This window comes from Ceratotherium simum, chromosome 9 (genome assembly GCF_057802395.1).
Source record: "Ceratotherium simum simum isolate JZ-2026a chromosome 9, ASM5780239v1, whole genome shotgun sequence".
Lineage (NCBI taxonomy): Eukaryota > Metazoa > Chordata > Mammalia > Perissodactyla > Rhinocerotidae > Ceratotherium > Ceratotherium simum.
The window spans coordinates 51,131,606-51,159,605 of NC_141908.1; the positions used below are offsets into that span (position 1 = coordinate 51,131,606).

Sequence of the window (28,000 nt, forward strand, 5' to 3'; positions counted from 1 at the left end):
CTGTCACTATTTGCAGATGACATGATTTTATATATAGAAAACCCTAAAGAATCCACCAGAAAACTTTTAGAAGTAATAAACGAATATGGGAAAGTTGCAGGATACAAAATCAACATACAAAAATCAGTTGCATTTCTGTACACTAACAACGAAGTAGCAGAAAGAGAAATTAAGAATACCATCCCATTTACAATTGCAACAAAAAGAATAAAATACCTAGGAATAAACTTAACCAAAGAGGTGAAAGATCTGTACACCGAAAACTAGAAAACATTGCTGAAAGAAATTGAAGAGGACACAAAGAAATGGAAAGATATTCCGTGCTCTTGGATTGGAAGAATTAACATAGTTAAGATGTCCATACTTCCTAAAGCCATCTATAGATTCAATGCAATCCCTATCAAAGTTCCAACAACATTTTTCACAGAAATAGAACAAAGAATCCTAAAATTTATATGGAACAACAAAAGACCCCGAATAGCTAAAGGAATCCTGAGAAAAAAGAACAAAGCTGGAGGTATCACACTCCCTGATTTCAAAATATACTACAAAGCTATAGTAACCAAAACAGCATGGTACTGGCACAAAAACAGACACACAGATCAATGGAATAGAATCGAAAGCCCAGAAATAAACCCACACATCTATGGACAGCTAATCTTTGACAAAGGAGCCAAGAACATACAATGGGGAAAAGAAAGTCTCTTCAACAAATGGTGTTGGGAAAACTGGATAGCCATATGCAAAAAAATGAAAGTAGACTCTTACCTTACACCATACACAAAAATTAACTCCAAATGGATTAAAGACTTGAATGTAAGACCTGAAACTGTGAAAGTTCTAGAAGAAAACATAGGCAGTACGCTCTTCGACATCGGTCTTAGCAACATCTTTTCAAACACCACATCTGACCGGGCAAGAGAAACAATAGAAAAAATAAACAAATGGGACTACATCAAACTAAAAGCTTCTGCACAGCAAAGGAAACCATCAACAAAACGAAAAGACAACCTAACAATTGGGAGAAGATATTTGCAAACCATACATCTGATAAGGGCTTAATCTCCAAAATATATAAAGAACTCATGCATCTCAACAACAAACTACCAACCCAATTAAAAAATGGGCAAAAGACCTGAACAGACATTTCTCCAAAGAAGATATACAGATGGCCAACAGACACATGAAAAGATGTTCAAAATCACTAACTATCAGGGAAATGCAAATCAAAACTACAATGAGATATCACCTCACGCCCGTCAGAATGGCTATAATTAACAAGACAGGAAACAACATGTGTTGGAGAGGTTGTGGAGAGAAGGGAACTCTCATACACTGCTGGTGGGAGTGCAAACTGGTGCAGCCACTATGGAAGACAGTATGGAGATTCCTCAAAAAATCAACGATAGAACTACCATATGATCCAGCTATTCCACTGTTGGGTATTTATCCAAAGAACTTGAAAACACCAATTTGCAAAGGTACATGCACCCCTGTGTTCATTGCAGCCTTATTCACGATAGCCAAGACTTGGAAGCAACCTAAGTGCCCATCAAGGGATGAATGGATAAAAAGCTGTGGTATATATACACAATGGAATACTACTCAGCCATAAGAAACGATGAAATCCAGCCATTTGTGACAACATGGATGGACATTGAGGGCATGATGCAAAGTGAAATAAGTCAGAGGGAGAAGGTCAAATACCGTATGATTTCCTTCATTAAGTAGTAGATAATAACAACAATAAACAAACACATAGGGACAGAGATTGGATTGGTGGTTACCAGAGGGGAAGGGGGGAGGGAGGAGGGTGAAAGGGATAATTGGGTACATGTGTGTGGTGATGGGTTGTAATTAGTATTTTGGTGGTGAACATGATGTAATCTATGCAGAAATAGAAGTACAATGATGTACACCTGAAATTTTTACAATGTTATAAACCAATGTTACTGCAATAAACAAAAAATTTAAAAAATAAAAAAAAATAAAAAAAAAAATAAACGTCAATGGACTAAATGCTCCAATTAAAAGGCATAGGGTGGCTGACTGGATAAAAAAACAAGACCCATATATATGCTGCATACAAGAGACACACCTCAGACCTAAAGACACTCACAAACTGAAAGTGAAGGGATGGAAAAAGATACTCCATGCAAATGGCAATGAAAAGAAAGCTGGGGTAGCAGTACTCATATCAGACAAAATAGACTTTAAAACAAAAACTGTAAAAAGAGACAAAGAAGGGCATTACATAATGATCAAGGGAACAATCCAACAAGAGGATGTAACACTTGTAAATATCTACGCACCCAATGTAGGTGCACCCAAATATATAAAGGAATTATTAACAGACATAAAAACAGAAATAGACAGTAACACAATAATAGTAGGGGACTTTAACACTCCACTTACACCAACGGACAGATCATCCAAACAGAAGATCAATAAGGAAACATTGGCCTTAAACGACACACTAGAACAGATGGACCTAGTAGATATATACAGAGCATTCCATCCAAAAACCGAAGAATACACGTTCTTTTCAAATGCACATGGAACGTTCTCCAGGATTGATCACATATTAGGCCACAAAACAAGTCTCCATAAATTTAAGAAGATTGAAATAATACCAAGCATCTTTTCTGACCACAATGGTATGAAACTAGAAATCAACTATAGGAAGAAAATCAGAAAAGCCACAAGTACGTGGAGATTAAACAAAATGCTACTGAACAACGACTGGGTTAATGAAGAAATCAAAGAAGAAATCAAAAAATACCTGGAGACAAATGAAAATGAAAATACGACATGCCAGAATTTATGGGATACAGCAAAAGCGGTTCTAAGAGGGAAGTTTATAGCGATACAGGCCTATCTCAACAAACAAGAAAAATCTCAAATAAACAATCTAACAATGCACCTAAAGGAACTGGAAAAAGAAGAACAAACAAAGCCCAAAATCAGTAGAAGAAGGCAAATAATAAAAATCAGAGCAGAAATAAATGAAAAAGAAACCAAAAAACAATAGAAAAATTAATAAAACCAAGAGCTGGTTCTTTGAAAAGATCAACAAAATTGACAAACCTTTAGCTAGACTCACCAAGAAAAAAGAGAGAAGGCACAAATAAGTAAAATCAGAAATGAAAGAGGAGAGGTTACAACAGACACCTCAGAAATACAAAAGATTATAAGAGAATACTATGAAAAGCTATATGCCAACCAATTCGACAATCTGGAAGAAATGGATAAATTCTTAGAATCATACAACCTTCCAAAACTGGATCAAGAAGAAGTAGAGAATTTGAATAGACCAATCACCAGTAAGGAGATCGAAACAGTAATCAAAAACCTCCCCAAAAATAAAAGTCCAGGACCAGACGGCTTCCCTGCTGAATTCTACCAAACATTCAAAGAAGACTTAATACCTATCCTTCTCAAACTCTTCCAAAAAATTGAGGAGGGGGGGCAGCTCCCTAACTCATTCTACAAAGCTGACATTACCCTGATACCAAAACCAGACAAGGACAACACAAAAAAAGAAAATTACAGGCCAATATCACTGATGAACATCGATGCAAAAATCCTCAACAAAATACTAGCAAATCGCATACAACAATACGTTAAGAAGATTATACACCATGATCAAGTGGGATTTATTATATTCCAGGTATGCAGGGATGGTTTAACATTCGCAAATCAATCAACGTAATACACCACGTTAATAAAATGAAGAATAAAAATCACATGATCATCTCAATAGATGCAGAGAAAGCATTTGACAAGATACAGCATCCATTTATGATAAAAACTCTGAATAAAATGGGTATAGAAGGAAAGTACCTCAACATAATAAAGACCATATATGACAAACCCACAGCTAATATCATCCTCAATGGTGAAAAACTGAACAGCATCCCTCTAAGAACAGGAACCAGACAAGGATGCCCACTGTCACCACTCCTATTTAACATAGTATTGGAAGTCCTAGCCAGAGCAATCAGGCAAGAGAAAGAAATAAAAGGGATCCAAATTGGAAAGGAAGAAGTGAAACTGTCACTATTTGCAGATGACATGATTTTATATATAGAAAACCCTAAAGAATCCACCAGAAAACTTTTAGAAGTAATAAACGAATATGGGAAAGTTGCAGGATACAAAATCAACATACAAAAATCAGTTGCATTTCTGTACACTAACAACGAAGTAGCAGAAAGAGAAATTAAGAATACCATCCCATTTACAATTGCAACAAAAAGAATAAAATACCTAGGAATAAACTTAACCAAAGAGGTGAAGGAATACTACTCAGCCATAAGAAACGATGAAATCCAGCCATTTGTGACAACATGGATGGACATTGAAGGTATAATGCAAAGTGAAATAAGTCAGAGGGAGAAGGTCAAATACCGTATGATTTCCTTCATTAAGTAGTAGATAATAACAACAATAAACAAACACATAGGGACAGAGATTGGATTGGTGGTTACCAGAGGGGAAGGGGGGAGGGAGGAGGGTGAAAGGGATAATTTGGTACATGTGTGTGGTGATGGGTTGTAATTAGTATTTTGGTGGTGAACATGATGTAATCTATGCAGAAATAGAAGTACAATGATGTACACCTGAAACTTTTACAATGTTATAAACCAATGTTACTGCAATAAACAAAAAATTAAAAAAAAAAAAAAAAGAATGTCTATAGCAGCACTTCTCTAGGAATAAAAAACCTGAATGAAACAGAAGCCCAGCCAGTGGAAAATGGATAAATAAACTGTAGTAAATTCATATAATGAAATACTCTATAGTAGCAAAAATAAATGTAATGGACTACAGGTACTTTGTCAAGTGCACTGTTGAAGAAAAAATAGGCAAATTGTAGAAAAGTACATATATACAGTATGACTCAATTTATATGATGTTCAAAAACATTCAAAACTTAACAATATTTTATTTGTAATAAAGAGGAAAGAGGGATCCAGGAACTAGGAGGGGCACATGGAGACGTCAAAGTTTTAGTAATGTTTTGCTTTTTTTAAAGTTGATGATCGATATATGGGTATTCATTTTATAATTATTATCTATACATTATGCTATGTTATCTAATACAGAAAATGTTTTTTTAAATAAGAGGAATAGTTTGCAAACTTTACTGTCAATCCTTTAAACCTAAATCTTTCTGGATTTTTGTATATGCATGAAGGTACTACATGTTCAGACAAATATCATTAAAATCTACAGAGAAAGGGAAACATAAGAACAAAACTTATGGTCAAAAGCCTCAATAATTTCAAAATAAATTTCCAAAAGTGACTCTCACCTGGACTACTACAATTACCTGCTAACTAGTCTATTTCACTCTTGTTCCTATCTCTTAAAGGGAATGTTGTATCACTAGTGATTTTTCCATCACGTTACCATGGTCCCACATGCTCTGATCCCTGCCTACTTCTGAGACCTGACTTTATTCCCCTCTTCCCACATGCCCCAGCCACAGGACAGATCCTAACATTCTTTAGCATTAATGTCTAAAATGCTAATGTGTACATTTAATAAAATCTAGGCATCATTTCATTGACATCACATCATGAGTAGTTTCCTGTTTTCCATTTGTTCTGGGGAGTTGGGATGTTTATTTGTCATTCTACTTTATTATGATTTCACTTGACTCTTTTCTTCATCATTAATATCCACTACCATCAGAAGTCCTGTCAACTCTACTTCCAACACATGTTCTGAATCTGTTCACTTCTTTCCATCTCTCCTGCTACCACTCCAGTCCAAACACTATCATCTCTTCCCTGGACCAGCCAGTTAATGGAACAGCCACCTGTCTTCTTGCTTCCATTCTTGCCCCGCTATGGTACATTCTCCACACTATAGCCATAAAGATCTTATTATAACACAAATTAGATCACGTTACTCTCCTTCTTCAAAGCCTCCTATAGCTTCCCATCATAACAGAATAAAATCCAAAATTCCTTACACTCAACTTAGCTTGGTTCCAGCCTACCTCTCCAAGTTCATCTCCCTCATGCACACTAAAAAGCCATCCTAGCCTTCTGATAGTTTTAGAATAAGCCAAGGTTGTTACTGCCTTGGAAACCCTGCATTCAAGCATCTTTCTGCCTGGACTACTTCAACCTTAGTTCTTTGCAGACTGACTCATCTTCATCATTCAGGACTCAGCTCAAAAGTCCACTCGTTAGAGAGGTCTTCCCTGACCACTCTGGCTAAAGCAGGGCTCCCACCACTCTCTACCAAGCACATCACTCTGTTTTATCTTCTTCACAGCACTTATCACTACATAAAATCTTATTTTTATAATCTATTTATTTGTCTATCTCCCCCTTGCCTATTCTGTTCACTGTTATACCCTATGCCAAAATAGTTGTCAGCACATTGTACATGAAAATAATTACACATTGAATGAATGACTTCTTGTGGCCTTGGTTCAAATTTCTCTGTCTCTGAACAAATGTTCAAGTTTAATAACCTGAGTGTTTTATGTATTTATTCAGTTATATTATGCTTCTTTAAACAAACTATGTGAACAAAAAGCATTTTGTTAACTTCTCAATTTATATCTCCTCTTTCTTGTCTTTGAAATATCATGGCAAAGATGGTTAAGTATTCTGTAAACATCACATAGTCACAGACTGAATAACAATAAAAAAAGAACCAATGTTTGTTCTATGCCCCAAATTAAGAGAAGTCATTTCCAAATCCTAAGCTAGGGATATCTGTTCATGCCATTTTACCTTCAACAAATGGAAAATATCTACTTTATAGGTTGAACTGTTGGGGATTTAAGTTTTTGAAAAATTATTTCTTCTTATTAATATTGTGGTTTCCTACTGATTTAAAGAATAAAGGGAGAATAAATCTGAGTCTATGTTAAAAGTACTCAGTTGCTGATAATAGACTGTATACATTGTTCATTCATTCAACATACATATGCATCCTTAGTACACTGCCTAAAATGTGCCTAACACATATGTGTGTTGAAAGAATGAATGGACAACTCGAAAAACAATATGTTGGGAAGACAAATGACAATTCTAATACAGTGCCACAAGCAACACATGCAGAGTAACATGCAGAAGAGGCAAGGCCATAACTAAAGTGGAAGGGTCAGAAAAAGTGTCTGAGTGGAGCTGTGATACTTGGGATGAGTCTTGAGATAAATAGGTAAGAGGAGAGGAAGGGAGCTCCAAACAAAGAAAAACATTTAAAAGTAAAGGCACATTGGTTTGAACAAGTGAGCAACATGTCAGAACCACAAGAGCAAATGTGAAAGATGGACAAAGGGATGAAGCTGAAAATGTGGACAAGATGCAGATAATCGATGCCCTGTATACTACACTAAGGAATTCAGATTTTGTCCTATAAAGCACCTCTACAGACCCCTAGGGATTCGTACATGTAGTACACTATTTCTCAGAGAGACATTTTATTTTCAATTTGATAAACATCTAAACAAAAAAAAAATTTAACAAAAGGACACTCTGGATCATCTGGATGACCACCTTTTAATTGATTAGTGTCACAAGATTTCAGTTCACACGTTGTGTTTAGGAGCGCGCTGGCAAACAAGTGGTACCATTTGTTATCGGCACAGGTTAATGAGAAATGGGGACTACTTTACGCAGTAAATGATGTTGTTTGTCAAGTGAAGGTCAAATGAAGGTTTTGCAGTGGTTTAAATAAGAAAAGAGGTGAGGGCATTGAGTAATCTCTCAACACAAGGATAACATGGACAGGTCTTTCTGTAAGGAAGTTATCCCATGGGGGACAGTGAACATTTGCTTTTAGAGTGTGTTAGGTCCAGTAAAAACAGTCTCACTGGTAACAATGAATAAGTATTCATATGAATTTATTTGTTTTATAGTTTTGCTTAATTTAACTTATAACTGTTCGGGAGTTATAGCTGTATAAAAGATACAACATAGGGAGTTTATATATAATTTTATATTTGCATGTATTTAACATACTGAAAATATTTTAAGTTAACAATAGAGAATCCTGGGTATCTACTCTGGTTTGAGAACTTCTGCTCTGGCTGACTGGGAGCCACTGAAAGATTTTAATAAATGACAGATTTGTGCTGTAGAAAAATCACTCTGGCAGCTGTATGGAAGGTTGGACTTGAAAGTATTTAAGGCAGAAAGGAGGCTACTTAATATAATAATGTGATAAAATAAACAGTGAGGCCCTAAATTACTCAGGGGATATGAAGACGAGATGGATAAGAGTTAGAATCAAAAGGACTTGGTTGTGGGCAAGGGAAAGGAGGGCACTTAGGATGACTGTCTCTTGGGTGACTTGGTGGTGAGATAAAGAACACAGGAAGACAAACAAGTGGGTGTCAAGGAGAAGGGGAAAAGGGAGATGATGAATTCAGTTCAGCAATGATTTGAATTTCATTTCAGCCAAAGAAAATCCAGTTATCTTTTCTGGGCCCCAGTTTTCTCGGTGACAGCTGCATTCATGAATTACCAAATTAACTATTATAGCGCTCTCTAAAAATATACAAAGCACTCCACAGTATGCTGTAAATAAGTCACGAAAAATCAGCAAAAGCCCAGACCCTGCAGGAAATTCAGCAGGGTTAAAAAAAGATATGGCATATTTTTTCTAAACACTTCAATTGTGACCCGACGCATTCACCCAGGATTGTACGTTTTGCTTTGTCAGTCAGATGTGATCACTCCTTTGAGCCATACTGAACAAGCGATAGCATGCAAAGCCCATGTGGGAGATGCACCCTCAAGGGACTTACAAGAAAAGCAATGGGACATATCTGGTGCATGATTACTGAAAATGTAGTGTAGTGGGAACTTGGACCCTACAGGCAGGTTTAGTTGACAAAGTTATCTTTTACTTAGAGGAATCAACGTGGAATATCTTAGGCAGTCCAGTAAGAATGTAAACATTTCATATTTTATTCCCAATAAGGAGAAGGAAAAAAAGGAGGCGAGAGGAAGGAAAATGCAGCAATTGTTGCAAAACTAGTCCTCGCAGGCCGCAGAAGGGCGGGCCTCTGGGAAAGAGTAATTCAACCCTAGTTTGGTGGGAATGCCAGCATCTTCCACTAGTAACTCATAATACAAAAGAAGCATAGTGTTTACAGACCCAAAATGTTTAACTGTCAACCTCATCCACGATGTCCAACGTGCTACTGAAGGGAAAGACGCGGGGCGTACCTTTAGCACAGGACGTTGCTTTAGGGGGTCGCACTCGACACAGCGCCCCTCTCGGCGCCCAGCCAGGTAGTCCCAGAGCGAAAATCGGGGGCTGAGAGGCGTACGGGTAGCGGGGCGGCAAGGGAGGGACCCCTGAGGGCAGGGGGCGCACAGAGAACAGAGACCACGAGGCGGCAGCACAGCGCCCCCAGGGTTCTCCCCTGTGCGCCGCGTGCAGACCCGGAAAGGCGCTCCAGCCCTAGAGCGCAGCCTCCGCCAGGCCAGAAGAGGCGGGGCGGGTTGGAGGCGGAGGCGGGGCCGGGGTCAGTGCTCGCTCCCCGCTGCCTGATGGGAATCGTAGTTCTGGGGACAAGCCTAGCTCGCTCAGAGGGCAGTGGGAACTACATTTCCCGGTGGTAGAGCGGCTCCGGCAGGCCGCGCGGTACGGGAGCGTCGCACCGTCCGCAGCCGGGTCCAGAGACGGAGAGCGTTTGAGGGGCGGGCCGGTAGGGTGGTGTGTTTTCCTTGTGTCTACTCCGCGCTCAGGCAGCGCCGGCTCTGCCTTCCCTCGCTCGGCTGCCGTGCGCCCCCTGCCCGGCTCCCCGTGTCACCTTTTTCTGGTCCCTGTAGGGAGTCGGGGCCTCGAGGTTTCGAAGTAACGGCCGCTGCTTCGCCCGGGAGCGAGGGGCGCGCCCCTCTTCGGCCCAGGCAACCCGGCGCCCGGCCCGCGTCTCCATGGGCCCAACCCGGAAGCCCAACGTGTGCCGCCGGCTGAGTCGCCGAGCGCTGGGCTTCTTCTCGCGTGACGCAGGCGTGGTGCAGAGGACGAACCTGGGCATCCTGCGGGTGCTGGTGTGCCAGGTGACCGCCAGCCGGCCGGGAGGGGAACCAAGGGCAGTGGGGCGCCTGGCGGTCAAGCCTCCTGCTGGGGTGCAGTTTTTACCTGACAAAGCCCTCTTTTAAAAAGATCACGTGTGTTGGGTAGGGGAATCCATGCCCTGAACCTTGGGGATTAGTAAATAGCTGTTAATAGGACCGCCAGATGCTTTTCGTTTTAAGCTTCTTATGTCTTGTTGCAAATAGTCTTTCTAAAAATTGGTCACCCCACTTAAACCAAAACATGAGGGCAGAATGAGGAAGAATTGAACGTAATGTTTTTAAATAACATGCATGAAATTACTTTGAAAACTGTAAATTTAACTATCAAACTTAAAATTGGTGCACAGTAGAGGCTTATGAGTTATTTCTTAAACTGAAACTCCTTGTGTCTTTCAGGAAAGTACTAAATTTAAGAATGTTTGGACAACTCATTCCAAGTCACCCATAGCCTATGAGAGAGGAAGAATATATTTTGACAATTATCGGTGCTGTGTCAGCAGGTATCTTTTTGGTGAAAATTTTTGCTGTAATTCACTTCACTGTTGATCTTAACTCTAATTTTTGTGAAACCACATGCCTACATTAGTACTTAGTGAAATAAGAGAATGGAAAAATGGGTCCAAAATAATAGTATGTGGTAAAATGCGTGTAATTTAAAAATCTTGTTAAATCTAAAGTTGCAGATTTCATCTTTGTAAATACCAATTTAAAGTGAACTTACTTTATAGTGCAGACAAAATGATAGATTGCTCAGAAAACTGTGCAGTATTTTATTCTTCTTAAAAGATATCAGAGGCAAGAGAACCGGGTATCCAATTATTAGATGCTGGTTTAGAGTAGAATTTCTGTTTTGGAAGTACTTGCCTTTTTTTGTTTGTTCGCTTTAAGAGAAAATTTTCAAACGCGCTTAAGTAGGCAATAGTGTAGGGAACCCCCATATACTCGTTACCTAGATTCCAAAACGATCAAAATTTTGCTAAATTTGCTTTATCTATTTCATCGCCTCCTTTTTCTTTACCTCTTTGCTAAGTATTTTAAAGCATATTCTAAATATCATGCCCTACTTAAGTTTGCTTCTCTAAAAAATATGGGCATTTTCTTTTTCTTTTTTTAACAGCTTTATTAAGACATAATTCGCATGCCATATAATTGACCCACTTAAAGTGTAGAATTCAATGATTTTTTGTTCATTGAAATTCCTATTCATTGAACCAATAGTGGTTCACGTAGGCAACCATCACTATAGTTAATTTTAGAACATATTCATTACCTCAAAAAGAAATCCTATACCTCTTAGCTATCACCCCAATACCTTCATCACCCTCAGCCCTAAGCAACTACTAGTCTACTTTCTGTTTCTGTAGATTCACCTATTTTGGACATTTCATATAAATTGAATCACATAAGATGTGGTCTTTTGTGACTGGCTTCTTAGTAGATTCCCAGTTTATTATAAAATGGTATAATTCAGAAACAGCCAAATGGAAGAGATGCATGGGGCAAGGTATGTGGGAAGGGTGCAGAGCCTCCCTGCTCTCTGAGAACTCCACTCTCGCTGAATCTCCATGTATTCACCAACCTGGAACAACCTCTCCTTTCCTAATACAGTATATACATTTAATGCTATACATTTCCCTCTAAGCATTGTTTTTGCTGCATCCCACAAATGTTGATATGTATATTGTATATTCATTTTCATTTCGTTCAAAATGTTTTTAAATTTTTCTTGAGACTTCTTTGACCCATGTGTTAAATATAAGTGTGTAGTTTACTCTCCAAATATTTTGGGATTTTCCAGCTATCTTTCAGTTATTGATTTCTAGTTTAATTCCATTGTGGTCTGAGAGCATACTTTGTATTATCTCTAGTCTTTTAAATTCACGGAGTTGTGTTTTCTGGCCCAGATTGCAGTCTTAGTGAATGTTTCAGGTGAGCTTGAGAAGAATGGGTATTCTGCTGTTGTTGGATGAAGTATTCTATAGATGTCAATTACATGGAGCTGATTAATGGTACAGTTCAGTTCAAGTATATCCTTGCTGCCTTGCAGCTTGCTGAATCTGTCAGTTATTGATAGAGGTTGTGTTGAAGTCTCCAGCTGTAATAGTGGATTCGTCTGTTTCTCCTTGTGTCCTGTCAGTTTTTGTCTCATGTTTTGACACTGTGTTGTTAGATGCATACACATTAAGAATTTTTATGTCTTCTTGGAGAAGTGACCCCTTTATCATTATGTTTTTATCTCTGATAATTTTCCTGGTCAAAGTGCTTTGTCTTAAATTAATATAGCTACTCCAGCTTTCTTTTGATTAGTGTTTACCTGGTATATCTTTCTCTCTTCGTTTACTTTTAATCTCTCTGTGTCTTTGTATTTAAAATGGGTTTCTTGTAGACAGCGTGGGGGCTCTTGTTTTTTTATACACTCTGACAATCTCTGTCTTTTAATAGGCGTATTTAGACCTTTCATGTTTAAAATGACTATTGATATAATTGGTTTAATACCTGCCATATTTGTAATTATTTTCTATTCATTGCCTCTGTTCTTTGTTTCTTTTTTGTCTCTTATTCTTTTTCTGCCTTCTCTGACTTTAATTGAGCATTTTATATGATTCTATTTTCTCTCCACTTTAGCATATCAATTATATTTCTTTTAAAAATTTTTTAGTGGTTGCCTTAGAACTTGCAATATACATTTACTACTAATCTAAGTCCACTTTCCAATAACATGATACCTCTTCATCGGTAGTGCAGGTACCTTGTAACAGAATATTTCTAATTCCTCCCTCCTGCCTTTTATACTGTTGCTGTCATTCATTTTACTTATCCATAAGCTATAATCACTGAATACCTTATTGCTATTATTATTACGAGCAAATTTTTATCTATTAAATCAATTAAGAATAAGAAAAAGAAAGGATCTTATTTTACCTTCATTTATTCCTTCTCTAACACTCTTCCTTTCTATGTAGATCTGAGTTTCTGACCTATGTCATTTTTCTTCTCTGTGAGGAATTTTTTGAACATTTCTTGTAAGGCAAGTTCACTGACAACACATTCCCTCAATTTTTGTTTGTCTGAGAACATCTTATTTCACCGTGACCTTTAAATAGGATAACTTCTCGGGATACAGAATTCTAGACTGGTGGGGTTTTTTTCTTTCATCACTTTAAATACTTCACTCCACTGTCTCCTGGCTTGCATGGTTTCTGAATAGAAGTCCAATATAATTCTTATCTTGTTGCTGTATAGGTAAGGTGCCTTTTTTCATTTGACTTCTTTCAAAATGTTCTCTTCGTTTTTGATTTTCTACAGTTAGGAAATGATATGCCTAGGTGTATATTTTTTGGTATTTATCCTGCTTGGTGTTTTGTAAGCTTCCTTGATTTGTGGTTTGGTATTTGTCTTTAATTTTGGAAAATTCTCAGCCATTATTATTTCAGATATTTCTTCTGTTTTGTTCTCTGTGGTATTCCCATTATGTGTACATTATGCTTTTTCTAATTGTACCACAGTTCTTGGATATTCTGTTCTGCTTTTTTCATTCTAGTTTGGGAAGTTTCTGTTGACATATCTTCAAGCTCACTGATTCTTTCCTTGGGTGTGTCTAGTCTACTGATGAGCCCATCAAAGACATTCTTCATTTGTGTTATTGTGTTTTTGATTTCTAGCATTTCCTTTTCATTCTTTTCTTAGAATTTTTAATTTTTATCTCTCTGCTTAATTACCCATCTATTCTGGCATATTGTCCGCTTTTTCCGTTAGAACCCTTAGCATATTAATCATAGTTACTTTAAGTTCCGAATCTGATAATTTAAAAATCTCCAACATATCTGAATTTGGTTCTGATGCTTGTTTTGTCTCTTCAACCTTTGTGTTTTGCATTTTACCATGACTTGTAATTTTTTTGTTGAACGTTCTATTTGATGTATCAGGTAAAAGGAATTGCAGTAATTAGGTCTTTAGAGTGAAGTTTTATGTTTAACTGGCTAGAAATTAGGCTGTGTTTGTTGTCTGCTCTAACTGTAGGTGTCAGAGACTAAAATTTCCTCTAGTGTCCCTGTTTTTGTCTCCCTAGTACTGACTCCAGGGGCTTACTCCTGGGCTTTTGCTCCTAGTAAGCTGTGGGTCTTGGTAACCACCTCTCTTGCCAGTTTTTGGGGCAGCAGTTTGCCCTGTGACATCAGTTCTCTGATGGATCTACTAAGAGTTGTTGGTTTTCAGTTTGTTCAGCTTTTTTCTTGTTGTGAGGACGAGAGTGATGACTTCCAAAATCTTTACACATGTTGGACCAGAAACGAGCAGTTAGAAAGGATAGTTTTTTAGGTAGTGTTTGAGATTTATTCTGACCCCAGGAGGGCTCTCAGCAGTCTTTTTCTGGTTCTCTATGGCAACTTAGCCAGCCTGCGGTTTAGCCTGTATGGCCAGTGAATCTACCAGTCTCTTTCCATTTGCCTTTCACCACAACCTCCCCTGGTTTTGAGAGTGCACTTAGGCTAGAACTTTTCCACACTCTTTCAAATGAAGTCAGTTTCTCTGGGAAGAGACTAGAGGCCATCTTCTCACAGGCAAAAGCTTCAGGCCAAGACTCTGGAGCTGGTAGTGGTGGGGGTCAATGGTACGCTTCTGTCTGAGTGACTACCCTACTCTAAAAGCTGAGCGCTTGGGGTTGGGGCAAGCATTAGCCTCAGATCTTCTTGCCTTTCTCAGTGTGGAACCATTGCTTTATGAGATGGGATAGGGGCAGTCAGGGCTCCAGTATTCTTAGGCATGTCATGCCCAAGGGAGAGCCTCTCTCCTGTGAGTAAGGACTAGGTGGAAGAAGGAAACCTCACCTCTTGACTGCACTCACCCAGGATTCAGTCCCAGCAACAAGCAGTTGGGGGCTGGATAAGAAATGCTGTCATCCTGCCCCTCCTGAGAAGGTAGAGCTAGGGGTAGAGAAAGCCCTGTGTTCTTGGCTGTGCCAGTCTGGAGTGGAGTTTTCATCTCGCTGAGCTGAGAATGGTGGGGAGGTAGCACATTCTAGTTCAGACATCACAGATGCACTATTCTTGCTGAGCTCTAGTAGATTTTCTTGAATAAATGTTTCTTCATTTGCTGTATGCCCCAGGACCATTTTCAGAGACTTGAAATAGTTGTCTTTTTATAGTTTTCACCAGTTTTCCTGGGGAGCATGACCACAGAGCTCCTCATGCTATCCTGCTGGAAGTAGAAATCTGGACAATTTCTTATGTGATCATAATGTCATTATCACACCTAGAAAAATTAGCCATAATTCTTTTATTCAATTTGGGTATCAATTACTTATTTGAGTATCAATTAATGCCCATTTCATAACTTTCCCAATTTTGAGGTATCTGCTTTAATTTAAAAAGAGAGTAATTAGAGTAAGTGACATTGATTGGTGGTCTGATGGTAAGAAGTATTGGGGTTCTGTAATATGCCATTCAGGGTTCTTTTACCCATAGATTAGGATCACACATGAGGTTGCTTTTGTTCTTGTGATTTCTGTTTGGTTTAAACCATTGAATCAGTGAGAGAATGTCAAAGGTGAATAAAATTGTCACCCTGAAAATTGTTTCTAAATAGTAGTTTAATTTTAAAGTTCATCAGTTAAAAAAAATGAAAACGTCTGTGATCACATCTCAGTAGTAATCAAAGAAGTATAAATTAAAGGTCAGAGACTGTTTTTAACATCGAAAACATGGTGTCCAGGGGCCAACTCAGTGGCGTAGCAGTTAAGTTCGCATGCTGTGCTTTGGCGGCCCAGGGTTCACCGGTTCGGGTCCCAGGCGCGGACTGATGCACCGCTTAGTAGGCCATACTGTGGTGGTGTCCCATATAAGGTAGAGGAAGGTGGGCACGGATGTTATCCCAGGGCCAGTCTTCCTCAGCAAAAAGAGGAGGCTTGGCAACAGATGTTAGCTCAGGGCTAATCTTCCTCACTAAAAAAAAAAAAAAAAAAGTGTTCAATATTGGCAAAAGTATAAACTTGTTCAACCTTTCTGAAAGGCAATTTGGGAGTAAAAACCCTTAAAAGGTATTTCCTTTTTTTTGTCCATAATTTTCGTTCTAAAATAATGGGACTCTTTTTAACTACTTTTCATTTTAAAATATTGAAATGACAGCTTATGAATGCCAAGGAGTTCAGCGGAGATATTCATAGTAAATGTTCAAGAGTAAAGAAAGAATTCAATATGATCCAGTTTTGGAAAATAATCTGCCAGTGTATATAGGTATATAAAGAAAAACTAGAGGGGAATGAACCAAAATGTTAATAATGGTTATTTTTGGTAGTTTTACAGCATTATAATCTATTTTAATTTATTATATCTTTCACATTTTTTTCTATGAATGTATATTATGAATTTTGTGATCAGAAAAAAATGTTAACAGTTAATTAAGAAAAGGAAAGCAAAGTAGCAAGTTGTGTTTTGGTATTCCAAATCTCTGAATAGAAAAAAATCTCTCTCAGTTATCAAGAAGAATTTTTTTTTTCCCCCCAGTGTTGCATCAGAGCCAAGAAAACTTTATGAAATGCCAAAATGTTCCAAATCGGAAAAAATAGAGGATGCTTTATTATGGGAATGCCAAGTGGTAAGATTTGTTTTTCAGCATTTGTTTCTAAAGCATTTTTAGCCTAGAAGAACTGATTGTTGTTAATATATTGTATAAAGGAATAAAACTTATATGTCATAGTGATTCCTGAATCTTGAAAGGAATCAAGAAGAGAGTATATCTTTTGATTATCATTTTTCCTCAAGAAATAATTTCTATTTTAAAAAATTATATATTAATATTATGAATGTGTTTAAAAAATTTGATGCCATTTATAAAGCTGGAAAAGTAGAAAAAGTTATGAACTGATTAAAAGTTCTATAAGCTGTATGAACTAGTTTATAGTTATTCTTAGTGTTTAAGAGATCATTCTACTTAATAAACTGAAACACAATATTTATTTAGAGCAACAGTTATGTTACATGACTCTTTAAAAGTGGATTCTTAGGAATTTCCTCCACGATTCTTGTTAGGAAAATAATAAGATAAAGATAAAAAATAAAATAATAGGATAAGCTTGTTCCATCAGACCAGCGTTGCCCCCATATGTATTTTTCAGAACATTGTTTTCAAAAGGTGTTAACATCTATAGTTGCTAAAGGAGTTGGGAGGAATTGGGTTATAGACAAATTAGTTTGGAGTATTCTGAGTTTAAAAGGTTAAACAAATTTATTTATAGAATTACTTCCCAGAGCCTTTAATACTAATAATACTTTTAGTGATATTGATGTGCATGGTGATTGTCAAACCATTTTCCCCAACTCTTGATCATAGAACTTCCTTTTTTGAGGTATATTGCTAAATACTAGTTTTCCAAGGAATTAGTGTTCTAAGAAATGCACTTAGGAAATACTGCAACAAATTAATCAGGTCTTCGAATCTGGCTGGTTGTTCTTTATGAAAAATAGAACTCACAATATATGACCAAAAATCATGTTTAAAGGATAAGAAGCTAGACTTTGAGCCTCTATTAAAAACTATTAAAAAAAATTTTTTTAACTATTGTTTTTACATAAAATTGTAGTTTTCTGGAGCTGCTGCTTTGTTTTTCCTTATTCTCTGTTCATAGGAGGCTCCTTTTTAAAATTCAGAAAGTTGTTAATCTATGGTTTCTTTCCCAACTCCTATTGAAAGCTAAAAATAACTATTGTACCCCCAACATCTAAAGCTTTTTAGTCCATTTTCAGTGGTGGAAGGGAGGAGCACGACAGGTTTCTTAACTGAGAAAAGTTTTGAAGACACCAGTACAAAACACCAAAAATTTAGAGCAATCTTGCAAAAATAAAGTTTCTAGTAACCGTAATTCCTATTCTCATTTCTCTTTAAACATTTTGTTCACATTTGAAGTGAAGCAAGATTTTCCATTAAGAAAAACTAAGAAGCATATTGTATTGTTGTTAACATATTGATATGAAACTGCGTTTAAATTAGCACCCTTTTTTTCTGAGACAATGTGTGAAATACAACTTTTGGTTTAGGAAAATAGCTCAAACCTATTATATATTCTTTTTTTCAAATTCTTTTTTTTTTAATAGGCAAGTATAAATAGTACATTTTTAAAAACTTAAAAATCTCCGTGAAATGATACTTGTATAAGACACCATTGAATAAAAAATTTACATCATTGCCTGTGAATTTAGTGTTAGACTTTTGGTAGTTAATAAACTTAAAAAAATATACATACAGAACCAAAAAATGCAAAATAACAAAACAAAAAAATCAAAAAACAAAAAAACCTTGTTTCTTTCCATAACATTTGAAAGGAAAGACAAATCTTTAGGAGCATATATAAAATAACTATGCCTTCAGTCTCATCTGTTCACTAACAACCTAAACAAATAGTAGATTAATGTCAACTTTCCTGTTCTTAACTTCCTCTTAGAACTTCCTTTTTATTCCACAAATCAACATAGAACCCTTGGCTTCTCTTTCTCCTCCTGCTTTAGACTTCCACCTTGCGGTAGCTCGTCAGTGGCAAGTATGCCTGAACAACTGTTGTCTCTCTTTTTGGGGGGTAATTCATTGGTGACATACGTCATCTTTAAAACCAGATCCATCTTCTGTTCTTCTTTGGCTGCCTTGATTCTGGTTTCTAGCTTTTCATTTGGGGTTAGAGTAGAGCCACAGTGAGTGATTTGCCGTTTTGCCATTTTGACTTCTATCAAAAAGAAAACAAGTCTTAGAATAAAGAAACGTCTATTTTAGCACATGACTCTTTTTGTTCTTTTTTTTGTGAGGAAGATCAGCCCTGAGCTAACATCCGACACCAATCCTCCTCTTTTTGCTGAGGAAGACCGGCCCTCGGCTAACATCTGTGCCCATCTTCCTCTATTTTATCTGGGACGCCACCACAGCATGGCTTGACAAGCGGTGCATTGGTGCGTGCCTGTGCGTGCCTGCCATCGGAACCTGCAAACCCTGGGCTGCCGAAGCGGAGCACACGCACTTAACTGCTGCGCCACCGGGCTGGCCCGGAAAATGACTCTTAATTGCTATGCTATCATACATGGTTTTATGCTAAGAACTGTTATTGTTGTCATCGTTATCACAGCAGCATTATTAGTAATACTCTACTACTATTGTTACTACTATTGTTATTATGATGATTGGCTAACATTTGTTGAATACTGAATGACAAATGGTAATTAATAAGTAGTAATAAATTATTTCAGGTACTGTTTAAGTGCTTTATATGAATAAATTAATAAAATAACTTAATGAATATTAAGTTGATGAAAATAATTACCCACAGTCTTATCTTTCCTTAATTCTCTATTTGCACATTTAATATTTCTTCTTTGGCTTACATATTTGACTATTTCTTTAAGTGTTTAGCTATTTTCTTTGGACATTGGTAATGCAGATTGTTCATAGCCAAGCAGTTTTATTTGTACACTTCATTTTTTTAGGGAGAAACGCTGCACAATCCATCAGATTATAAATCCTCGCTCATAGCAGTGACTGCTCATAATTGGCTACTTCGTATATCAGCAACCACGGGAAAAGTCCTTGAGAAAGTATACCTTGCTTCGTATTGCAAATTCAGGTATTAATGGTGACTTTATTATTGAAGATTTTGTTATAAAAATTTGAGACTTGTGGCCTCGAGCTTTTTTTCTTTTTTTTAAGTTTTCCATTTTATACCTGGATCTTGATTTATAAACTGATTCTCTTTTTCTCCCTTCATGACTACATTTGAACATCTGCATATAGAGACCCTTTATAATTTTCTTTGTCTCTCTCATAAGTAACTAATCTATAGTAGTGGGCAGATAAACTTTAAAAAAAAAATTTCCTGTGTTTCCTTTCTACAAATAGTATTTTATATGTAAGATGCACTTTATGGTAAATTTTCCTGAAGGCTAATCTGTTTCAGTTAAATAACCTGCCTAGTACAATGTAAGAACTGTTATTTTAACTATGAGTTTTATAAATTAGATGTAAATTTTTGGAGTGAATATATGTAGGCAAAATGTGAAAGTAACATTTTTAATGCTTTTTATAATTTCTGTTTTAAAGCAGGAATAGTTATTTTGTTTTCTAAGTTTTGAATACTATTAGATCAAACACAATTATTCATTGAAACTCTAGAAGGATTAAAATTATAGATATATATTTTCATAGGAATATATTCATATAAGGATCTAGAGGGAATTCTTTTAGCTTTTTATTTATTTTTAAAATAAATTACTTTGCTTTTATAATTTAACTAAACAGTTTGTAACTAAAAAACTGTCTATTTGTAAAATATCTACTATACAGTAGTCCCTCTCTTATCTGCAGTTTCACTTTCCATGGTTTCAGTTACCCGCAGTCAACTGTGGTCAGAAAATATTAAATGGAAAATTCCAGAAATAAACAATTCATACTTTTTTTTGGTGAGAAAGATTTGCCCTAAGCTAACATCTGTTGCCAGTCTTCCTCTTTTTACTTAAGGAAGATTGTCCCTGAGCTGACATCTGTGCCATCCTTCCTCTTTTTTTTTTTGTATGTGGGACACCGCCACAGCATGGCTTGGTGAGTGGTATGTAGGTCTGCACCTAGGATCCGAACCTGCGAACCCCAGGTCACCGAAGTGGAGCTCGAGAACTTAACTACTATACCACTAGGCCAGCCCAAACAATTCATACGTTTTAAATTGGGTGCCATTCTGAGTAGCATGATGAAATCTCCCACCATCTCCCTCTGTCCTGCCCAGGACGTGAATCATCCCTGTCCAGCATATCTGTGCTGTATACGCTACCCACCCGTTAGTCACTTGGAGGCTGTCTTGGTTATCAGATAGACTGTCACAGTATCACAGTGCTTGTGTTCAAATAACCCTTATTTTACTTAATAACGGCCCCAAAGTGCAAGAGTAGTGATGCTGGCAATTCGGATATGCCAAAGAGAAGCTGTAAAGTGCTTCCTTTAAGTGAAAAGGTGAAAGTTCTTGACTTAATAAGGAAAGAAAAAAATTGTATGCTGAGGTGCTAAAATCTATGGTAACTTTTATTACAGTGTATTGTTCTAATTGTTATAATTTATATTGTTATAAATTATAATTGTTTATTAGTTGTTGTTAATCTCTTACTGTGCCTAATTTATAAATTAAACTTTATCATAGGTATGTGTGTTTGGGAAAAACATAGTGTATATAGGATTCAGTACTATCTGCAGTTTTAGACATGCACTGGGGGTCTTGGAATGTATTCCCCATTGATAAGGGGAAACTACTGTATTTTGATTTTAAGTATAAGGACACTGACCCAAATGAATAAACTTCTCTTCATTCTTTTAAAAGATACTTGAGCTGGGACACTCCTCAAGAAGTCATTGCAGTCAAGTCAGCTCAGAACAAAGGCTCAGCATCGGCCCGGCAGGTAGACATCTTTAAACATTCAACAAAATGAAGAATTTGTTGCCATAGAAATTTGTCTACAAATTTGTTATGAAAGAACTAATGGTCTTTGTTTTCTGAAGCATGCAATAAGAGTTTTTTACCACAAATTTAAGAAATTCCCTTCAAGCCCCTCTGGGGAAGTACAACAGATTATTTTTCATTCCATAGTGGAAAGAAATTGACTGGACCTTGTTCTTCAAAGGAGCTATCCTCTTCAAGCAGAGAAATCACTCAAGCTTTTATTGTTATTTTTTTCTCATTTCATATAGCTATCTCAGTGTAATGCTACTTTCAAATGTTATGACCGTGATAACTATGTGTCTTGTGATTAGGTTCTTTATTGTTAGAATTCCAATTTACAATATAAATTAATACAATATTATATTAAAATACAATATATATTCATTGTATTTATATTAATTTATATTTATACTAATATAAGTGAATATATTGGTTTATATTATAACATATATTACACAGTATATAAAATATGTTTTTGTTGTATAGTATATAAAATATATTTTGTTGCTAAGAAATGTTTACTATTATGTTTACTTTTATAGATTTTTATGTGCATGTGTGTGTCTGAAGGGCTAAGTTTAAACATGTATGTCTTCCTGTTTAAGTAACATGGCATTGTAGATAGATGGATGTTTTCAGTTCATAGAAACATCTACATAACTGCATGCTAGGACAGATGGATGTTTTCAGCTCATGAAAACAGTGTTTCTGAAATACTCTTGAGAGCTACCTGTAATTTTGGTCTTTCCTTTTAGGCAGGCATTCAACAGCCTGTTTTGCTGTACCTTGCAGTGTTCCATGTTCTACCTTTTTCACTCGTAGGGATTCTGGAGATCAACAAAAAGGTAAGAACTCATTTCTGATTTAATTGCAATATTAATTTTTTGACAGTAAGATGTAATGTCATCATTTAATTATTTGCTTATTAGGTGTTTTGATTGGAAATGTTTCCCTGACTGTAAAAGGCTCGCTGACCTAGTTTATTTCATGTCAAAATACGTGAGAGTATTTGATGTGGGAAGAGAGCCTAATCATCCCTTGTGTGTTTTTGTGCCTCTAAAGCGGATAGTGTTGAATACTTGTGGTCATTAACAAATCACTGTTTTATAAAATTATGAATGAATAAGGTATTTTTTTCAGAAGAATATTCCAAAGCTTGTTAAAATGATCCTTAAAGAAAGGTGAAAAGCTACAACAAAATGCCTTATTTTAATTGCAAGATATAGGTCTAAAACTTGTTTTGTGATACATTAACAAGCCTTATAATTGAATATGTAAATTTTCCAACTCATTCAGTTTTGAGTTTTATTGTTGTTGCCATTCTTCTTGTTTGTGGGGTGGTTATATGGGAGGAAAGAAAGGACAAATTTCCTTTGAGTAAAAGATTCGCTACTCTTCTACTTTCCTTTAAAAATTTTTACTTATTCTGGGTGAATAGTTATTTATTGGTCTATTCTACTAGTCTTTAATTGAGCACCTGAAGTGTTATAACAAATCTTGAGGGCCCACTAATACTCATTAGCAAACAAAGTGAATGTATTAAAAAATTTTTATATTATATAAAATGTACTAAATATACTAAATACTAAACTACATAAAGGCTAAAGAATAATATTAGTTATTTGTTTATTTTGTGCCAAGCAATTTGAGTATTTTGCAACATTGTAACACATAATGTATTCAACTAGGAAGTTGAGCAGCTACTCAAATCCTAAAGGTAGTAAATGGAGGAACTGGAATTTGAGCCTAGGTTCGATTCCAAAGTATAAACAAAATTTTAAAATAGAGTGGCTACTTTATTATAATGCTCATTATTTGAGACTATGTTTGTATTACACAAGTTCTCTGTTCAAAGTGGGGAATGAAAACCAGTGAATAAAAAGTCATGAGCTAGTCAAGATCAAAGCAAACCATAATTATCCTTCTAAGAGGTGCCAAAAAACACAACTCATGAATTCTCTTTGTGCTTGTGGTTAAGTAATTGTGTATGCTTATTACAGTCTGCACCAGGAATGAACACTTAGCAGAGTCACAGATTGTTTCTGTTTATTCTTACATATCCAAGATAATCATTTGAGGGATTTGGTTTTGATCATGGTTACTTGGACTTGAAGTATATCTTTCATTTACCGTGCATAATACCCAGGGACCAGGCTCAGAATGTACTTTAAGCTATTTATTGGGATAGTAAATCTTCACTAAGTAATTTGTCTTGAGTAGAAATAGAAACAGATTTTCACTTAATTTCTAGTTGTTCTTTCATTGCTATGAATATTTGTCTATGTTGGCTTTTGTTAAATATTAAAATAGTCACAGAATCAAGTTCTTTATCAGAGCTCTATAGAGAATCATGACAGGATCCAGTGCACTGAACAGAAGGAAAGGAAACAATGAGCCAAAGCCTTACTCAGGGTCAGTTAGGCTAAATGTCTCTGCAGGTATTTGGTCTTTAACATGTTTGGTTTTTATATGACCAAAAAAGTCAAACAGTATTAGAGATTTAAAAAACAAGGTAATGATAAAATTCTAAAGTTGGCTGTTTCTTATTAGAATTACTTTCTTAAATCCAATCTCTTCACCCTCTAGCTAAAAAATAAGTTTCTTTATAAATAACAATTTAGCAAGGAGAATAGTTTCCTGGCAGGATATGCATGGTAGAGTAAATGTTCATTTAGAATTACATGGACTAAGTGTATGCCTATGTCCATGAGAGGTAGGATTTGTTATTAAAAGATACCGACAAAACTGTGAAGCAAATGGATGAAGCAAATGAATGCTGCTGCATCATTTTGATGGAAATGTGCCACATTCCTATTAGTGCTCCAGTCTGAGACTTCAGTGGCTTACCACTCTCCCCTACTAACACTTCAGCTTCAAGTTTCTAAATGATAATTAAGTTAAAATGCTAGGCAGCAGTGTTGTAGTGGTGACCTGAGTATTAAGCAAATGCACAAACCACTGTGAACACTCAGAGGATTGGCCTTCTGGTCTTTTCTCAGGTGATATCTACTTTTCCTTCAGATTTTCGGGAATGTTACAGATGCTACCTTGTCTCATGGAATACTGATTGTGATGTACAGCTCGGGATTGGTCAGACTCTACAGCTTCCAAGCCATCACTGAGCAGGTAGAGAAAACTGAAATTTGCTATATTTAACTTGGGGTTTGGACTGAGGTATGATTTTTTTTAATGAGCTGCTTTTAGATCAAGGCAGTTGTGTAGATTTCAACTCTACAAAGCTATACAAATGCAGAAAGACAAAGTAACCTTTAAAAGAGGGGTGGGAAGGTAAACAGAAAGTCCCTTGAATAATTAAAGACATTTTCTATGTCATATGAGTGTGAATTTGGTTTTGTCTCTCCAGACAGCAAAAAGTAGGTGCTAAAGTTACCATTTTTGTTTTGTTTTGTTTTGTTTTTAGTTCATGCAACAGAAACTTGACTTAGGGTGTGCATGCAGATGGGGTGGGACTACTGGAACTGTAGGAGAGGCTCCTTTTGGCATTCCTTGTAATATTAAAATCACAGGTATGGCTACTATATAGTATATTTTTTCACCTTAAAAAATAAGTGGTCATATAAATAGTTATTAATTGTAATCATCCAAATGTTTTTCTCATAATTTAATTTTAAACTCAATTCATTTTACTCCTATACAGCATATTCATTGCTATTGAATAGGTGTTGACAAAAATCTATCAGTCATTAATTGAACTGAAGGCCTGGGGATGCTGGGTCTTGCTTGGCCAGAGATCAGTGACCTTTGGCAAGTCACTTTACCTTTCCGGTCTTAATTTCCTTATCTGCAGAATGGTGAATTGCAGCAAATGATACCATCTTCATGCCCTCATAACTTAATATTTTACAATTATGTGAAATTTACCCTAAGAAAAGTGTTTTCCAAGGAAAATATAATTACCATGCCACCTGAACGTAGAGTTTAGACACAGAGAGAACCTCCCAGTATACTTAAATATTGACAAAGCACAAACAAGAAAATTATACACAATTCTATAAATATAATAAAAATGTTCTACATTTAACTAGGTTATTAAATTCAGTTTAATAAAAAAGACATCAATTACTACTCAAATTTCAACAGTGTATATTAAAAGAAAAAAACCGTGATGGACCAGAGTTCATCTCAGGAAGACAAAGATGTTTTAATGTTTGCGAGAGATTTAAAAAGACCACATGAGTAAATTAAAAAAGAAAATACACAACTGAACAACAAAAAAACAAACAACCCGATCAAAAAATGGGCAGAGGAAATGAACACATACTTCTCCAAAGAAGATATACAGATGGCCAATAGGCACATGAAAAGATGTTCAACATCATTAATCATCAGGGAAATGCAAATCAAAACAACACTAAGATATCACCTCACGCCCGTTAGAATGGCTATAATCACCAAGACAGAAAACAACAAATGTTGGAGAGCATGTGGAGAAACAGGAACCCTCATACACAGCTGGTGGGAATGCAAACTGGTGCAGCCTCTATGGAAAACGGTATGGAGATTCCTCAAAGAATTAAAAATAGAGATGCCCTATGATCCAGCCATCCCACTACTGGGAATCTATCCAACGCACCTGAAATCAACAATCCAAAGAGGCTTATGCACCCCTATGTTCATTGCAGCATTATTCACTATAGCCAAGAAGTGGAAGCAACCTAAGTGTCCCTTGACTGATGATTGGATCAAGAAAATGTGGTATATATATATACAATGGAATACTACTCAGCCATAAAAAAAGACAAAATCGTCCCATTTGCAACAATATGGATGGGCCTGGAGGGTATTATATTACGGGAAATCAGCCAGAAAGAGAAAGACAAACACTGTGATTTCACTCATATGTGGAATATAAACCAACACATGGACAGAGAAAACTGTATTGTGGTTACCAGGGTTGGGGGTGGGCACAAGGGGTGAAGGGAGACGTATATATGGTGATGGACAAACAAAAATGTACAACCCAAAATTTCACAATGTTAAAAACTATTAAAACATCAATAAAAAAAAATACATTTTATTATCCTAATCCTAATATGTATCTGTATTTATAATTCATTAAGAGGCATTCATTACCATGTTGAGAACATTTCCTTTTATTTCCAACCAATAAACATCTTATTTTTAGGTGAAACTCCAAAGGTTTTTCTAATATAGACAGAATAAGATAAGAATTTTTTTCTATCATTATTTGACATTGTATCATCAACAAATCAAGAAACAGAAATAAAAGGCTTAATTGTTAGAAAAAAGGAGATGTTCTTTTTAGTAGTAAATGACAAACTATGAAAACTACTGAAAGAGTTCAATATAGCCAGTTAAGTTATCCAAGAAGTTCCAAAAAAAATATTTTAAAAATTACTCAAGTTTTTAAATGCCTTAGACAAACTGAGTTAGGCAGTTTTGTGAAAACTCACCCCCAGCAAAACAAATATAATACAGGAATCTATTAAGAATTTTAAAACTACAGGCTCCAGTGGTAACTAAAATGAGTTATTTTAAAAAGAGTTTCCCAAAATGGTAGCATCGTTCTTGTTGAAATGCAGAAAATAAGTAAATAAAACAAAGAACAGAGGGTGTTAAAGACAAAGTGCATGGAGCCTGAGGGATTGTGCTATGGTTTAGGTCCCTGTTTATAGAAAGAAGACTGGATTTGGGATCAGAATCTTGGTCTGCTGTTAGTAAGAGTGAAACTCCACTACTAACTTAACTGGTGGTGTGTTAGTGGGCAAATCATTTAACCTCTCTGGGCCTTACTTTTCTCAACTTTAAAATAATAATATTTGAAAACATGGTCTGTGAAATCACTTGTCAGTGTAAAACAATATAATTCAATGATTTTGAGACATTTGGCTAAGAAAAGTAGCATGTTATATTGGAAACTTTGAGTATTTTTTCAAACTGTGGAGACTGAAATCCTATTCATTTCTGCAAATTTGTTTTTCAGGATTATTAAGGTCTGTACAAAATAATATTCATTTTAACTTTAAATAGCTTTTTTCTTAATGCAAAGCAGTTCATTTTCATTGCAGAAAAATTGGAAATAAAGGTAAATGAAATAGAGAAAATTTAAAACACTTGTAGTCCTTCTGCATGGAATTAACTGTTATCACCTTGGTGTGTTTTTCTCCTAATTTTATGATGTATGTATTTCTATATGTCTAAAGTCAAAAAAGAATCATACTGTAAGTTGTCTTTCATAACTCACTTCAAAAAAAATCAACTCTGAGGAATAATTTATATGCACTGTAGTAAACCTGTTTAAACTGTACATTTGTTTTGCTAAATGTATATACCCATGAAACTACCACTACAATCAAGATTCAGAATCTTTTTATTACACCAAAATGTTTTCCTGTGCTCTTCCCAGTCAATTCCCTCCCCACCTCCAGCCTTGCAACCGGCATTCTGCTTTAGATTAGGCAATCCACTATAGATTAAATTTATATTTTCTAGAGTTTCATGT

General features: G+C 36.0%; 2 protein-coding genes across 2 annotated transcripts in view; one reads left to right on the forward strand and one right to left on the reverse strand.

Moving 5' to 3' along the window:
* The window catches only part of METTL8 (methyltransferase 8, tRNA N3-cytidine), a 90,233-nt gene extending 80,893 nt beyond the window's left edge, over window positions 1–9,340 (reverse strand). Inside the window, 1 exon segment of the mRNA XM_014785859.2 lies at window positions 9,204–9,340. The gene's annotated coding sequence lies outside the window, so the exon portion shown is untranslated.
* A 299-nt stretch (window positions 9,341–9,639) lies between these two features.
* Window positions 9,640–28,000, forward strand: part of DCAF17 (DDB1 and CUL4 associated factor 17) — a 40,334-nt gene continuing 21,973 nt past the window's right edge. The window contains exons 1-8 of the mRNA XM_087435392.1: window positions 9,640–10,043; window positions 10,458–10,561; window positions 16,562–16,652; window positions 19,523–19,659; window positions 21,397–21,475; window positions 22,272–22,361; window positions 24,538–24,642; window positions 24,938–25,043. Coding sequence (XP_087291518.1) covers window positions 9,918–10,043; window positions 10,458–10,561; window positions 16,562–16,652; window positions 19,523–19,659; window positions 21,397–21,475; window positions 22,272–22,361; window positions 24,538–24,642; window positions 24,938–25,043 — 838 coding nt within the window. The 5' untranslated portion in view covers window positions 9,640–9,917. The remainder of the gene's footprint in view (window positions 10,044–10,457; window positions 10,562–16,561; window positions 16,653–19,522; window positions 19,660–21,396; window positions 21,476–22,271; window positions 22,362–24,537; window positions 24,643–24,937; window positions 25,044–28,000) is intronic.